General features: G+C 35.4%; 4 protein-coding genes across 4 annotated transcripts; 1 reads left to right on the top strand and 3 right to left on the bottom strand.

Moving 5' to 3' along the window:
* Window positions 1-432: 432 nt before the first annotated feature.
* On the top strand, window positions 433-2,104 carry AT1G33780 (electron transporter, putative (DUF179)). The gene is made up of 3 exons (NM_103097.4): window positions 433-837; window positions 1,020-1,144; window positions 1,221-2,104. The coding sequence occupies exons 1-3, from the start codon at window positions 630-632 to the stop codon at window positions 1,863-1,865; spliced, it is 978 nt and encodes a 325-aa protein (NP_174638.2). The 5' UTR covers window positions 433-629; the 3' UTR covers window positions 1,866-2,104.
* Window positions 1,372-5,050, bottom strand: AT1G33770 (Protein kinase superfamily protein). Its single transcript, NM_103096.2, has 7 exons — window positions 4,101-5,050; window positions 3,731-4,015; window positions 3,337-3,654; window positions 3,024-3,251; window positions 2,837-2,937; window positions 2,458-2,752; window positions 1,372-2,381 (listed from the first exon to the last, which is right to left on the bottom strand). Exons 1-7 carry the CDS (start codon window positions 4,536-4,538, stop codon window positions 2,202-2,204), a joined length of 1,845 nt encoding a protein of 614 aa, NP_174637.1. The 5' UTR covers window positions 4,539-5,050; the 3' UTR covers window positions 1,372-2,201.
* A 2,903-nt stretch (window positions 5,051-7,953) lies between these two features.
* Window positions 7,954-9,117, bottom strand: AT1G33760 (Integrase-type DNA-binding superfamily protein). Its single transcript, NM_103095.4, has one exon. The coding sequence runs from the start codon at window positions 8,718-8,720 to the stop codon at window positions 8,166-8,168; it is 555 nt and encodes a 184-aa protein (NP_174636.1). The 5' UTR covers window positions 8,721-9,117; the 3' UTR covers window positions 7,954-8,165.
* Window positions 9,118-10,087: 970 nt separating this feature from the next.
* AT1G33750 (Terpenoid cyclases/Protein prenyltransferases superfamily protein) lies at window positions 10,088-13,032 on the bottom strand. Its single transcript, NM_103094.3, has 6 exons — window positions 12,632-13,032; window positions 12,282-12,552; window positions 11,784-12,159; window positions 11,157-11,375; window positions 10,940-11,078; window positions 10,088-10,858 (listed from the first exon to the last, which is right to left on the bottom strand). Exons 1-6 carry the CDS (start codon window positions 12,893-12,895, stop codon window positions 10,316-10,318), a joined length of 1,812 nt encoding a protein of 603 aa, NP_174635.1. The 5' UTR covers window positions 12,896-13,032; the 3' UTR covers window positions 10,088-10,315.
* Window positions 13,033-13,315: the final 283 nt, after the last annotated feature.

The raw sequence follows: 13,315 nt of genomic DNA, 5'->3' as shown, positions 1-13,315 counted from the left end.
TTGTATTAAAATGACTTAGAAAAAAAAAATATCTTCATCTTCTTCTTAATCATAGTTTAATGATTTAAAATTACATTTACAACTAAATAAATTTTAATACTTTTTTTGTTACACCTATAACCTTTTATAAAATAGTAAAATTAGCATCTCATTTTCAGAGCAGTCTAAAACCACCTAAAACTAAATCATAGAATCTGATATTATTGTACTGATGTTTCTCTTCTACTTAATTTCAAAACCATATACAGTACCTGGGCTGTTTAACCGAACCAAACCGAGATTTTCGGATTTGGTTCATGATCGGTTAGTAGTCTAAAACCGATCGGAAATAATTATGGGCTTAGCCCACTAACATTGGTGGGATTATTAATCTGTAACCAATCAAAATCCAAGAATTTCGCTATAAATAAAAAGCATATTCCTTTTTTTAATTTTTTTTTTCCTATCGTTGTCTTCTTTTGCTTTCTTATTTTGTCTTCTCACAATCTGTTCCTATCAATCACACAGATAATAATCCTCAGCTTCTCTCTCGCTGGATTTCAACATTCTTCCACTCATCGCTTCTCTTTACCAAATCAAACTCAACACTTCACTCAACTCTTATCGGACCTTCCAAACTATATCCTTCAATGGATCTATGGACTCTTCAATTAAAAGACGTCACGATCCGAAACCCTATCTTCTCATCATCGATCCCTGAGAAATCATCGTCGTTTTCTAGGAAACTTTGTGAATTGGAGTTTAGGTTTCTCAATCGTAAGGTTTCTGCTTCTCCGTATCGTTCCTTGGTTGTTCGAGCTACCTCGAAGAAGAGTAACGACGATTCTTCTTCTCCTGGTATGTAGTTGTTCAATTGAAGACTAATTTTGTTGAATTTGATTACTTGCATGCTTGATTTGGTTAGTAAATGTGCAATTTAGGTATTATGATCGATCAAAATCGGCGAATTTAGGTTTTGATGTTGACACTAGTGTACTTGGTAATGTTTGTGATTCTTATACCTGTTGTTGTTGATGAAGGAGATGCTTCTCAGGAAAACAAACCTTCTAACGGCAACAAGTCCGGCGATTCCGCGGCTCCGAAATCGTTCGGTTTAAACACGGATTGGAGAGAGTTCAGAGCGAACTTGTTTATGAAAGAGCAGGTAATAAGTTTGGCATTGTTATTGAAGAACTACATATATATACTCAATAAGGTTTACGCTTTGAATGATGTAACAGGAAGAAAAGGCGGAAGCTGAGGGTCATGAATCGGAACCTATAGGTTTGAAATGGGCACATCCGATTCCGTTTCCTGAGACTGGTTGTGTTCTAGTTGCTACAGAGAAGCTAGATGGTTATAGAACATTTGCGAGAACTGTTGTGCTTCTTCTTAGAGCAGGTACTAGACACCCACAAGAAGGGCCGTTTGGTGTTGTTATCAACCGTCCACTTCATAAAAACATCAAGCATATGAAATCAACGAAAACCGAGCTCGCTACTACGTTTTCTGAATGTTCTTTGTACTTTGGTGGTCCTCTTGAAGCAAGCATGTTTTTGTTGAAAACTGGTGATAAAACCAAGATACCTGGGTTTGAAGAAGTCATGCCGGGGCTTAACTTTGGTACTCGAAATAGTTTGGATGAAGCTGCAGTGCTTGTAAAGAAGGGAGTTCTTAAGCCACAGGAGTTTAGATTCTTTGTTGGTTACGCCGGTTGGCAGCTAGATCAGCTCAGAGAAGAGATTGAATCAGATTACTGGCATGTTGCTGCGTGCAGCTCGGATTTAATATGCGGAGCTTCTTCGGAAAACTTGTGGGAGGAGATTTTACAGTTAATGGGCGGTCAATACTCCGAGCTTAGCCGAAAACCTAAGCTGGATATCTGAAGTTTTCTAAGAGAACTTGAGGCTTTTTTATAACTTATATATATTTTCTCTATTAAGCCGATTTGTATAGCTTACTTTCGTTGGCTTGTACGTGAGAATAATGCACTTCTATGCTATTTATAAAGATTTGCTTTGTGAAAACACACTCCTATTATGTATTCTGCAGTTTATAACTAAACAACATCTATCTAATAAATTGAAACAGTTGTTCTAAGATATACACATGTGTTTGATTCCCCTAACCAAAAGAAAAGAGCAGAGCACGAAACAGAGGTGGTGGCCATGTACAAAGACCATGTGCAGGTGTTGATTTTGTTTCTCTTGTTTCATGTTTCACTAAGCACATGCTTTGACTGAGATATCTTTGTTCTTCTTTGTAGCAGATTTCTCAAGGCGGGACTTGCGTACAGCTTCTTGGATTCGTCTCTCGTGCTCTTTCATCATGTCTTCAATGTTACCACCAGGAGGCATCAGTGGACCTGAATAGTGCATTCTGTTCTTCTTTCGCATGTATGTCTGAAACAATATTAAGTAAACATCTCAGTGTCCATTATCTTAATGAAGAAAAAGGAAGAGTTAATGAGTTAGTTACCGTTGCGGGTGCTCTTGAAACGATATTCTCCTTTTGCGAAGAACTAGCTAAGTAGTCTCCCATTGTAGCAGGTACGTTGTTGGATCGGCTTGGCTTCACCTCACCTACATTGCTCCTAGAGCTTGGATGGATCACTGAATTGGTATCCGTAAAGCGCTTTTCTTTCTTGAACGACGGGGTAGTGAGTGAGACATTTGAATTTCCTGAAGCAATGAACTCTGGTGTTACCTTGGAGTCTCTTAACCCTCTTCTCACAGATTCATGTCCACGCCACTTCACAGCTTCAGCTTTTTTCCTGAAATTTTCAAAATGAAAAGTTTGTTTAGGAATCTCGCGTGCATCATTGGCAGACGAATATACGCTCTCTTAGCATACGCACCTTTTAGCTTCTTCGTCTCGAACCTTTGCATCGAGTTCCTTGCTTGGTGGATACTTAGGCAAACTTGATATGTGACAAGGGAGAGGCTCCGTTGTAAAAAACTGAAGAGGTAAATGAGACAATCATTTATCAGTATTCTTCGGGAGACCGAATCAAGAATGTTAATAAAGAAAAACAAGGCTACTACCTCACTCAGTAGAGTCGAAGAAGCTGAGCATCGTTTCTCTGGTTCTACAGATAGAAGCTTGTCAAGAAGATCTAGAGAAGAAGATGATAGATTCTTGAACGTCTCTAGAAGGACACGCTTATAAGGATGTTGCGGTTTGTAACTTGTCGCCTGTGGGAACTTTGTCGTATTCCAGAACTCTTCAGATGGTGAACCACACAGTTTAAAGATCTTGTGCATTTGCTCGACCTTGAAGAATTATATTTTGAATATGAAAATCAGTTGAAATCAATGGAACACTATAGGCTGAAGCAGTATTGATTAGAAAACTCACCTCTGTTCTTCCCGGCATGATTGGTTTACATACAAAGAGTTCAGCGAGAATGCAACCAACGCTCCAGAGATCAATGGCGGGTCCATACTCTGTAGATCCAAGTAGAAGCTCAGGAGCTCTATACCACAAGGTGACTACACGGCTAGTCAGTGGTTGATCTTGATCTGGTTTATAAAAACTCGCCAGACCGAAATCTCCGATCTTAAGAACTCCATCATTGTTTACCAAAAGATTTGAACCCTTGATGTCACGGTGAAGGATTCCACGGCTATGACAATGCTCAAGTCCACAAAGAAGTTGTTTCATAAAACACTTGATCTGAACACAAAACAACTAGTGAGTTTATTGATTGGCCAGAGAACACAACAAGGTTATTTAAGCTTTTTGAAAATACCTGTGGTTCAGTGAATTTGACACCAGGCCTAAGAGCCAAGCCTGAAAGATCATGCTCCATGTACTCAAATACAAGGTGCAAGCTACCTGATAGCTTTGAAGTGACAAGACACTGAAGCTTCATAACATTTGGATGGTCGAGTTTTCGTAAAATGTTGATTTCTCTAGCCATGAACCTTACACTTTCAGGATCCATATTAGCAAACCTCACCTTCTTCATTGCCACGATTTTGCCTGTCTCAAGATCCCTTGCCTTATACACAATGCTATAAGTCCCTTGCCCAATCTGCAAATACAATGTTCACAACATTACAGTCCACTAAACCAATCCAATGTATGATTCAAGACAAATGAGATTGAAAGAGACTAACTTTGTCAAGCTTCTCAAAGGAATCAGCACGTCGCGGAACCCAACCTTTAATAGCTTCACCAGCAACAGAGGTTAACCAATAAGGCCAACCAGCTGCAATAAGCTCTGCTTCTGCGCTACGCGGAACATTCGAAATAATCAATCCTCCTCCTTTGCCATTATCCGAAACTCTTCTTCCTCTTTGAGACCTTGAAGGTCTCTCTACAATAACCGTCTTACCATCATGACTATCATCAATAGGAACAATAAGACCACTCGCTCTTCTTCCACCACCAGAGCTTCCATCAACGGCTTTATGCGAAAAATCGTCTTTATTCGAAGGCAGAGGAGCAATCAATTGAACAGAAGAAGATTTGTTCCAATATTCATTTGCTTTCTCACGATGATAAACAACACCCTCTTCATCTTCTGCTGCTCCTTTTGAGCAAATGCAGCCCATAATAATAGTCCTTGTTCCACAATCTACTAACGTTATAACAATGATTTAACACATGGTCTTACGTAAAAAAACACAAATCTTTATATATATCATGATTGATCCCTAAGCATCAAAACCCAGGAATCTTCAGGTCTATTACCCGGAGAGATTCAATAGAATGCTAAGTTTTTGAAGCAAGAAACCGAAATGGTTTCTTCTAAACCCTAAAAAGATTGTAACTCTTTGAAGAAAAAACAACAAAAATAACAAACACACATGAGAGTTACGATTCAAGAGCCCAAAAATTTGGGATTTTTTTTCTCTCTCACTACAAGAGAGGATTGTTAGACGAAAACGGAAAATGCGGGGGAAAAATATAGAAAAGAAAGATTGTGAAAAAGAAAAATGGAAAAAATAATGAGGAGAGATATGGTTTGTGTAAGAGTAAAATCTGGAGAGCCCTTGATTCTTGGGACAGCACAGCTCACAAAGAATAGTTCTCTCTTTCTATTTCTCTTTCTCTTTGTTTAGAACTAGTCGAAAAACCGTTTGCACGAGAAGTTTATCTTTTTAACAAAACTTTTGATGTGTTCTTGAGTTTCTAGAAGCTGGATTATAATATTTTAAAATACTTTTGTATCAAAAAAGTGATTTCAAAATATTTATTAGAAATAGGAAATTATTTACAGATATTTTACCATTTTACCAGATCATTTCTAAACCGGGATCCAGATTACTCAAAAAGTTTATAGAAAACTCAAATTTGTTTCCATTTCGAAAAATTAAAATCTCTTCCATTAAATTACATATGATTGGTCCACCAAATTATATCTTCTCCTTAAAATGTTGGGATATATTTTTTTAAAATGAAATATAATACAATTATATAAATACAGTAATAATATAAACTAAAATGATATGTTATAATTTGATTGGAAAATTCATAAATTTTTAAAATTTAATTTATATGTTATATGTTAACAAAACAATTGTATTAATATATTATTTATTTCTTTGGTAAGTTATATCAATATATTATTACAACTCTTACTTTTATCTTCCAAAACTCATTTATCCATACATAATTAGTTATGATAGAACTTCAAGATAATATCAAATAACTCATCCAACAAAGCATTCCCACTTAATTAAAAAGGAAAAAAAAGAGGATACCAGCAATAAATCGGTTTTGGTGTCATAATCAAATGATTCAAGTTTCTATTTATAAAGAAAACAACTAGATTTTAACCCGCGGTACACCGCGGAAACAATTTATTTTCTAAAGTTAGTATACATAAAGTTTGCAAATTGTATCTATCTATAAAATATTTTTATTTTATAGTTTACAATTGTTATTAAGTAACGTCCTGTCAAACCCGTCCCACCAATCCGTCCCGTAAAAAAACCATTTATTTTGTAGTAATTAAATGATATTAAATATTTTGGAAGTTTTATTTTAGTAACTAATCGTGTAGTTAATGTGGAGAGATTTAGGGAAGATTGTTAAATGTCAAATATTTAATTTGAAGATTTTTTTTCTAATTATCAAAAACAAACATTAAAATCCAGTGGTACGTATTGTAAATAAGTTCCAATTATAGGATTTATTTCACAAAATAGCTGCAAAAATATATATGTAGATATGATGAATTTTGGTATAAAATAATTAAGTTTGAACTCATAACGGTGAGATAAATATCTAAAATATCTCATCAACCAATCAGAGACCAACGCCCTTCTCCAATTCACAAATTTATTGTATTTTTTTTTATTGTCAAATTTTTTACTTAAAAGCTTACACATGGCATGGAGAGACCTATTTTCTGCATTACAACATGTGGTAAATTATCAAATTATTTTTTAATTTGCCAGCAAAATTTCAATAGGCTCATTGCATTGCATCAATTGTTATTTATCAACATCCTCGTTGTATATAAACTAAGTCTCCAGGGTATGACAGAGATACTGATACCAGTTCATAAATTTGAGTGTCGTGATTATGGTATCGTAGGATTCAAAATCTCATAAGAACTGCCATAATGAGAGACAAAAAAAACTATTGAATTAAAGAAAGAAATCAACTTCCACCTCTCCGTATTCATCTTTTCCTTAATCGTATTTTATCCGTAATTTTTAGTTCAGATTTTGTATATATTCAAAAATCTACCTCTCCGTATATATTCAGAAATGAGTCTCTCAAGCTTTAATTCATGTTAAATTCACTACAAACAAACATGACGTTACACTTACACATTTCAACCTATCATTGTTTTCGATGGTCATAAACCTCTGACAGCGAAACAAAGACTAATTATCAAATTGCTATGGCCCATTAATTTTCAGGGCCGGCCCTGTCTGAAAGTTGTAAGGCATTGTAAAAAATGAAGTTGACCACGATCTCAAATGATCTACGAGAACTTGTACAGTAATTCTTCAAACAATGTTTCATTAATAACCTACATATAGTGGATTATAGAATAGAATCACACTTATATCACCATATCCATCACATTTTGATACTAAGAATTAATCATCATTGTACCCACAAAAAAATGAAAAAAGATTGATCATCATCGTATCAATTAATATAAGGAAGTTCTTTAAAGTATTTATTTAGCCGGTTAACAAAAAATCATATCAAAACTTTTGAAGATAATATTAAGGATAAGAAAGTGTTTGCTGAAGCTGAAATGTCAATGTATAGTAGGTCCACAGGAGATTCTGACGGCATATTGGAATCGTCTCTTCTGTCCCCACACGGAGTGTACCATACCAACGCTATTGCGATTATTCTAATTTATATTTAATAAAAGAATTTTCTAGTCATCATCACTTACTGGAGTCTCGAAATTTGCTTTTTTAAACGTGTCTAAAGAGTCAAATTCATGCTTTTACATTATGATCTAATTAAAACTTTAATTTATAATTTCACGCAATTAGGCCTAACAGAAAACTGAACGTATGGGACAATTAAAACATTTCATACTAATATAATATTGACTGCAACAGTTGTTATTGATACTGATTATAGTATATCTTTAGGTAATCAAAGCTTTTCAACGGACTCATGCTCACTATAATATGGAATAAACCTGTACTTTTGAGGCGGCCATAGTACGAATTGGTACGTGCACGTCAGCTCGTGTGTATATATTATGGGTTATATGTGTCTACATAATGGACTTTCATCAAATAATTTTGTTTTTAATAAACCATAGGAGTTTCAGGTTTTTGGTCTATAATCTTACCTATTTTTCGGAGTTAGTCTTATTCCAATTTAACGAATACCACAACGAAAACCGAAGACGAAGCACAAGGTAACCACCCTTTTTTCTAAGTTTTTATAAGATAACATTTTTTTTTCTTGGATTGAGTTTTTTCCTTGGTTTATATTTATTTCTCGTATAAACCATATGATACTATCTGACTGACAAGGAACCAAAACATTACATATATATTGAAAATTTGAATTAATCATATTGGTATTTATGACATCATCATTGTTAAGAGATTACAAATTGAACCCAAGAAAAACAGTAAGGGTCGAAAATTTATTATACTTTACTGAATATAATCGAAAAACCTTGGTTGATGATATGACATTATTAAAAAAAAAATCAAATGGTTAAGCAATTAAGCGAACGTATATCAATTATTAGAATTCCATATGGACTGAAATTGCTGCATTTCAAAAAACTCATCCCTATCGTGCTGACCAAAAAATTGTCCGTATAATTCTTCGTAGTCAGCAACTTCCAAATCCTGCATCCACCCCATCCTCGGCGAGTCTAATGGAGACTCATTAATCGCTTGAATCTGATCCGGAGACAATCCTACTCGAGAAAGTCCTTGACCAGACTCGAGAGCTGGTTCACTCAACCTACCTGGTTTAAACATAAGTGCTGCATCTTGTGCAGCCGCTTGAATGTGCTCCGAACTAGAGCTTTCCGGCCGAGGAAAACTGTCGACGAGTTCCGGAAAGTTGAGATTGGTCCCACGTCCTCGGAGGTGAAGAGCCGCAGCATCGTAGGCCGCTGCAGCCATCTCGGCCGTCTCGTAGCTTCCAAGCCAAATCCTTGTTTTCTTACCGGGTTCTCGGATCTCCGATACCCATTTGCCCCATTTCCTCCGACGAATGCCTCTGTAGGACAACTGGTTAACGTTGAAGCGGTAATCTCGTTGGCCAACGTAAGTGTTTTCCATAATTAATACAAGGTTATTTTAGTAGCACTATATTGTGTGTGTGTGTGTTTGTGAGTGTATATAGAACTGTGCGAATTAGTTTAGAAGTTTTGAGTTATAGAGTCAGTGGTTAAGTGAAATTGTATATATAGAGAAATAAAGAAGACAATAAATGAGGGAATAGAATTTGTGGATGGCTTGTTTGGTTTCAGGTGAAGTGAGCTTCCTACGTAGTTACTTGTGAAGTGGAAATATGCTGTCATGCATGCATGGGTCTCTATTACTTACATGGATATTGTACATTAGCAAAGCTGTCTTTAAGCGTGTACAAATAGTGTGTTGTGTGTATTTGAAAGAAAACGCTGATTGAATATTATTTTTTTGATTGAAGACAAGTTTGATATTTATATGATTTGGGTTCTAAATTTTTTTAGAAATATTTTTTTACACATCAAATATGTTTTCAGTAAAAACTTTGTACATGCCTTCCAAGAAAATTGACATGGCCTTGATAAATATATTTCATATTTGGTATATTCTGGGCCTTAGTTAGATTATAGATATTTAACTTGATCAAAAAGTTCAAAATATTTAAACTTTTCAACTAGGAAATAGATTTCATAGTTCATACTGAGATAAATTAGTGTTTCATATAAAAGATCAATTATTTTAAGTCAAAGTAGTATATTGTGTTTTGTTGTTGTAAGACCAAATGAAAAGAAAAGCAATTAGTCCTTTATATCATGTGTTGGTTAGAACTTTAGGTTCTCGTACAAAAGTCCATATATGCCATATCTCAAGAGTCTTGACAGCAAATATGATAGTAACATTATGTAACTGCCCATAGAGTCATAGACAATTAAGTTGACCAAAATAATGAATTGTTCATAACGAAGAATTGGGGAAAGAAACCCATCTAAATTAACCAAAATTTGATTTTATGAAATTCTAAAACCCGACCAGCAGAAGATCGATGCTCTGTCTCCAAATAATTTCTTGATGTGTAGTAAAACCTCATGAGCCAAATTCCAACCCTAAATAGTTAAATGGCTGCATAATGGTCACCACCGCCACTAAGGCACTAACAACCACACCGTATCGAATTGTGGAAATCCGTACGGTCCATCCGGTGGTCAAAAAAATACTTTCAGTCTTAATCTCACCGCCCATTATATATTGTTGCTTATCTACAAGATTTGGATCCTACATAAGAACTCAACAAGTATAACAAAGTTTTGCTTTCCAGTCTATTTTTTGAACTTATACGTTCCTTGGTTCAAGAACTCATGTGTGTAATTTAATATTATTTGCAAAGAAACATAATTAAGAATTGAATAGTTTAACGTATATAAACATGAATTAAGAATTGAATAGTATAACGTATATAAACATGAATTATGATATTATTTCATTCTTTTGGTCAACTTTCCTTGTCGTTGTGGGTAGTGAAAGTTATAAAAAAAACTTCTATGCAAAATAAATTAAAATAGTAAAAACTAATTGAAACCCCAGGAATTAAAATTTAATGGAAAAATATGTGCATAGAGCAAATTAACAATCATCAATAATAATGGAAAGAGAAATGTAGATGAATTTTTCGGCAAGGAGCCAAGTCTTCAAAGCGGAAGAGGATGGAAGAACAAAGATGTGATGAGATCTTTGAGCTTGCCATTGGGATTGGTGAAATTATCACCCTCCTCGTAATACAGATTGACCAATCGTACAATGTTGAAGCACCGGACCAGAATCGGACGTGACACACTTTTTATCGTCAAGAACTCTTCCATCATTATCTTGTAATTATCTCTAATCATCTTCTTAATTTCTCGAACCGCCAATTCCTTGGTAACATTATGTTGCTTAACGTAACAGTTCACCCCATTAACCACTTCTCCTCTCCTCATCTCCTCCTCGAAGCCGGCTATGTCGTTTGTAAGACGAAATATAACACTTAAAGCTCGTAACATTTTGGGTTTGGATTTGAACCACGCGTTCGTTTGATTCTCCTCACAATCTTCCATCGATATAAAGCTGTACATTGCAAAGCATCTAATCCCTGACGAGTCAAGCCCAAGCTCAATATAGTCATCAAAGGTTGGAACGTGACCTGCTCGTGCCCATTTTGATATTTCAGCGTACGCTCTCCCCATGATCTTAATCTGCAAAATTCTCAATATTAAACACAAACATTAATTTATATGGACATTGATTAAAACTAAACCCTAAAATTGTTGGTGTACCTCTTCTACGGTGTCTTGCACACTCGAGGATCTTCCTCGCGGCTTCATTTCTCTTTCAATATCTTCCATTGTTTCAACTATACTTTGGATGACGATTCTTAAACAGCTCGGTAGTTTGTCAATGGCACCAGGATCCCACCTAAGGATTTTCCCATGCATGTGCTCGTTAAAAAATGACGTCATTATAAGACCACATGATTCATACTTAGTAAACTACCTTTCCAAAGAATCAATAAGACTTCTAACTTCAGAGAAAGTTCCATATGCATCACAGGTGTCATCCATAACTACTATCACTTGGGAAACTTTAGTGGCTATAATTCTCCCAAGTGAATAGTGTGGCTCGAGATACACCGCCATGACACCGATAAAGGTCTCTAGAAGCCTGTCTCTGATGTAAGGTAGCTTATATGGAAGATCAATGTCTTTCCACCATCTTCAACCACAAAAACATTAAATAGAAAATATTATAAGAATCTTACATCTAAGATTATATTAAAATATAATATAAAAGACACATACCAATCAACATATTACCTACAGGTTTTGAATTGAAAGCTCACTAAAAATTATATGATAACAGATGTTATTCCAATTGACCCGACATGAGTATGTTGCCTGATAAAAAAAAAAAAATCTAAAAGAGGGATTTAATTCGAGATGGGCAATCCTACAGGTCAAGCCTAAAGTAAGATGAGATCTAAATTAATGTATAAGATATATAAATCTATCTACTTGTTATCTCTCTGTTTTTAGTCGGAATCTCATGAGTTTTGGTAAAGTACTAAAGGATGTACATATAAGAAATTCACCGGGAAATATGAATAAAAGTAGGCCAACATACTTGGTGAGAGTTTTTAGCTCTCTAACGTAATGTAGCTGGCAAAAGTTGAAGTTGAGCTTCGCAAACTTGAGCAATGTCTCATCATGACCTTCTTTTTGATAGAAATGAATATATTCCCGGGCAGCTATTATTTCCATCTTAAGAAACCGAGGTTTATACAATGCGTTAAGTATATGTCTTGAGATATGAGGAGCTGTAGCTTGTTGGCCGGCCAAAGATTCCAAGTGATACCTTGTGAAACTCAAGGCTTCGTCCAATATAGTTTCGAAGGGTGTTGCGAGATGCGCTGCTTCGTACAGCTGTAGCATTCCCCGAACATCACTGACTAGATGTTCCTTGAACTTGGCATCAACACCTTTGAATCTATCGAACACATCTAAATTGACACCAGGATATATATATATATATGTTATATATGTATATAGCTAAATACATATGTAATGGTATAAAATATGCATCCCATTGAAAAATGGTAATAATGGGAACTGCATGTCTTACCACAAGAAATCTTGTGTCCATATAATCTGAAAACCTCAAACATGATGGCAGTTGTCTCCAAATCATCTTCGTCTGTAAATAGCATGTCCAACTTCCGAAAAGCCTGTTCTAGAATCTCTTCAATTTCCTTCTCAAAGTAATGGAAAGTACCAAGGCAAATAAGCAAGTGTATGAGACATATTCTCTCTTTGTCAGTCTTGTGAGACGACATTAGCATGTTTCTCACTTTCGGCTTTATTGATTCAATCTCTGTCTCTAGTGTATCAAATTCCTACAAAATATCAGTGCTCAGAATAATGTTCTACAATAACGACTGATTATGAAACACATTCATCAGATCAGGTACTTACCGAGTTTTCGGTGGGGACAGAGAGGATGTGATCTCCCCAAAGATCGGGAGCACTGTGAGGCAAGGGACGACTACTCTCAACACCACTAGTCTTACTACAAGCCTTGACACATAAGTTGAGTTTTGTTGATCTCCGGGAAAGAGTAGTGTGGTTTTGAAGCAAATGCATAGGAAAGAGCGAGAGTTTGGTCTTAAGAGGAAGTCGAGTACCGTTGCCAAGGTGAGGGAGAGTTTTAGCTCGAAAACCCATTCTTGCTGCTTCCATTTTTTTGTTTCTCTTCTGTATTTGATTTTTTTTTTCCTAAAGCTTTCTCATCTGTACCTTGTGGTCACGCTTTAAATACACATCATTGGAATCCCAGTCATGTAACATTTATTGACGGATTTAAAAGTGGTCAAAAAATTAAATGGCATCGTCGTGCACATGAGATCCGAAAAAAATGCGAGGGAAAATGATAAGGTTCATTTACCTATAGGGAATCTACACAATCACGTTACTCCTGATTGCTTTATCCCAGTGTGCAGCTAACAATTTACTTATAGAAAAATTGTTTTTCAGAAAAATTAACCATGTGAAATTAATTACGTAGAATTAATGGGATTGATTCTCCCAATTTAAGTAGAATCTCGATGTTTGAATTAAAAAATTTCAAACAAAGAGAAACACAAACACGTGGTTCTGAAC

This window comes from Arabidopsis thaliana (assembly GCF_000001735.4).
Source record: "Arabidopsis thaliana chromosome 1 sequence".
NCBI classification, from domain to species: domain Eukaryota; kingdom Viridiplantae; phylum Streptophyta; class Magnoliopsida; order Brassicales; family Brassicaceae; genus Arabidopsis; species Arabidopsis thaliana.
The sequence above is the reverse complement of the archived record's forward strand: the minus strand, read 5'-3'. Positions and strand labels throughout refer to the sequence as shown.

Coding starts and splice junctions, on each gene's coding strand:
- AT1G33780 (NM_103097.4), top strand. CDS start 630: ATGGATCTATGGACTCTTCAATTAAAAGACGTCACGATCCGAAACCCT. Junction 838..1,019: donor CGACGATTCTTCTTCTCCTG/GTATGTAGTTGT, acceptor TTGTTGATGAAG/GAGATGCTTCTCAGGAAAAC. Junction 1,145..1,220: donor ACTTGTTTATGAAAGAGCAG/GTAATAAGTTTG, acceptor ATGATGTAACAG/GAAGAAAAGGCGGAAGCTGA.
- AT1G33770 (NM_103096.2), bottom strand. CDS start 4,538: ATGGGCTGCATTTGCTCAAAAGGAGCAGCAGAAGATGAAGAGGGTGTT. Junction 2,938..3,023: donor CTTCGACTCTACTGAGTGAG/GTAGTAGCCTTG, acceptor TTACCTCTTCAG/TTTTTTACAACGGAGCCTCT. Junction 2,382..2,457: donor TTTCAAGAGCACCCGCAACG/GTAACTAACTCA, acceptor ATATTGTTTCAG/ACATACATGCGAAAGAAGAA.
- AT1G33760 (NM_103095.4), bottom strand. CDS start 8,720: ATGGAAAACACTTACGTTGGCCAACGAGATTACCGCTTCAACGTTAAC.
- AT1G33750 (NM_103094.3), bottom strand. CDS start 12,895: ATGGAAGCAGCAAGAATGGGTTTTCGAGCTAAAACTCTCCCTCACCTT. Junction 11,079..11,156: donor CTTATTGATTCTTTGGAAAG/GTAGTTTACTAA, acceptor GAAAATCCTTAG/GTGGGATCCTGGTGCCATTG. Junction 10,859..10,939: donor TGCAAGACACCGTAGAAGAG/GTACACCAACAA, acceptor AGAATTTTGCAG/ATTAAGATCATGGGGAGAGC.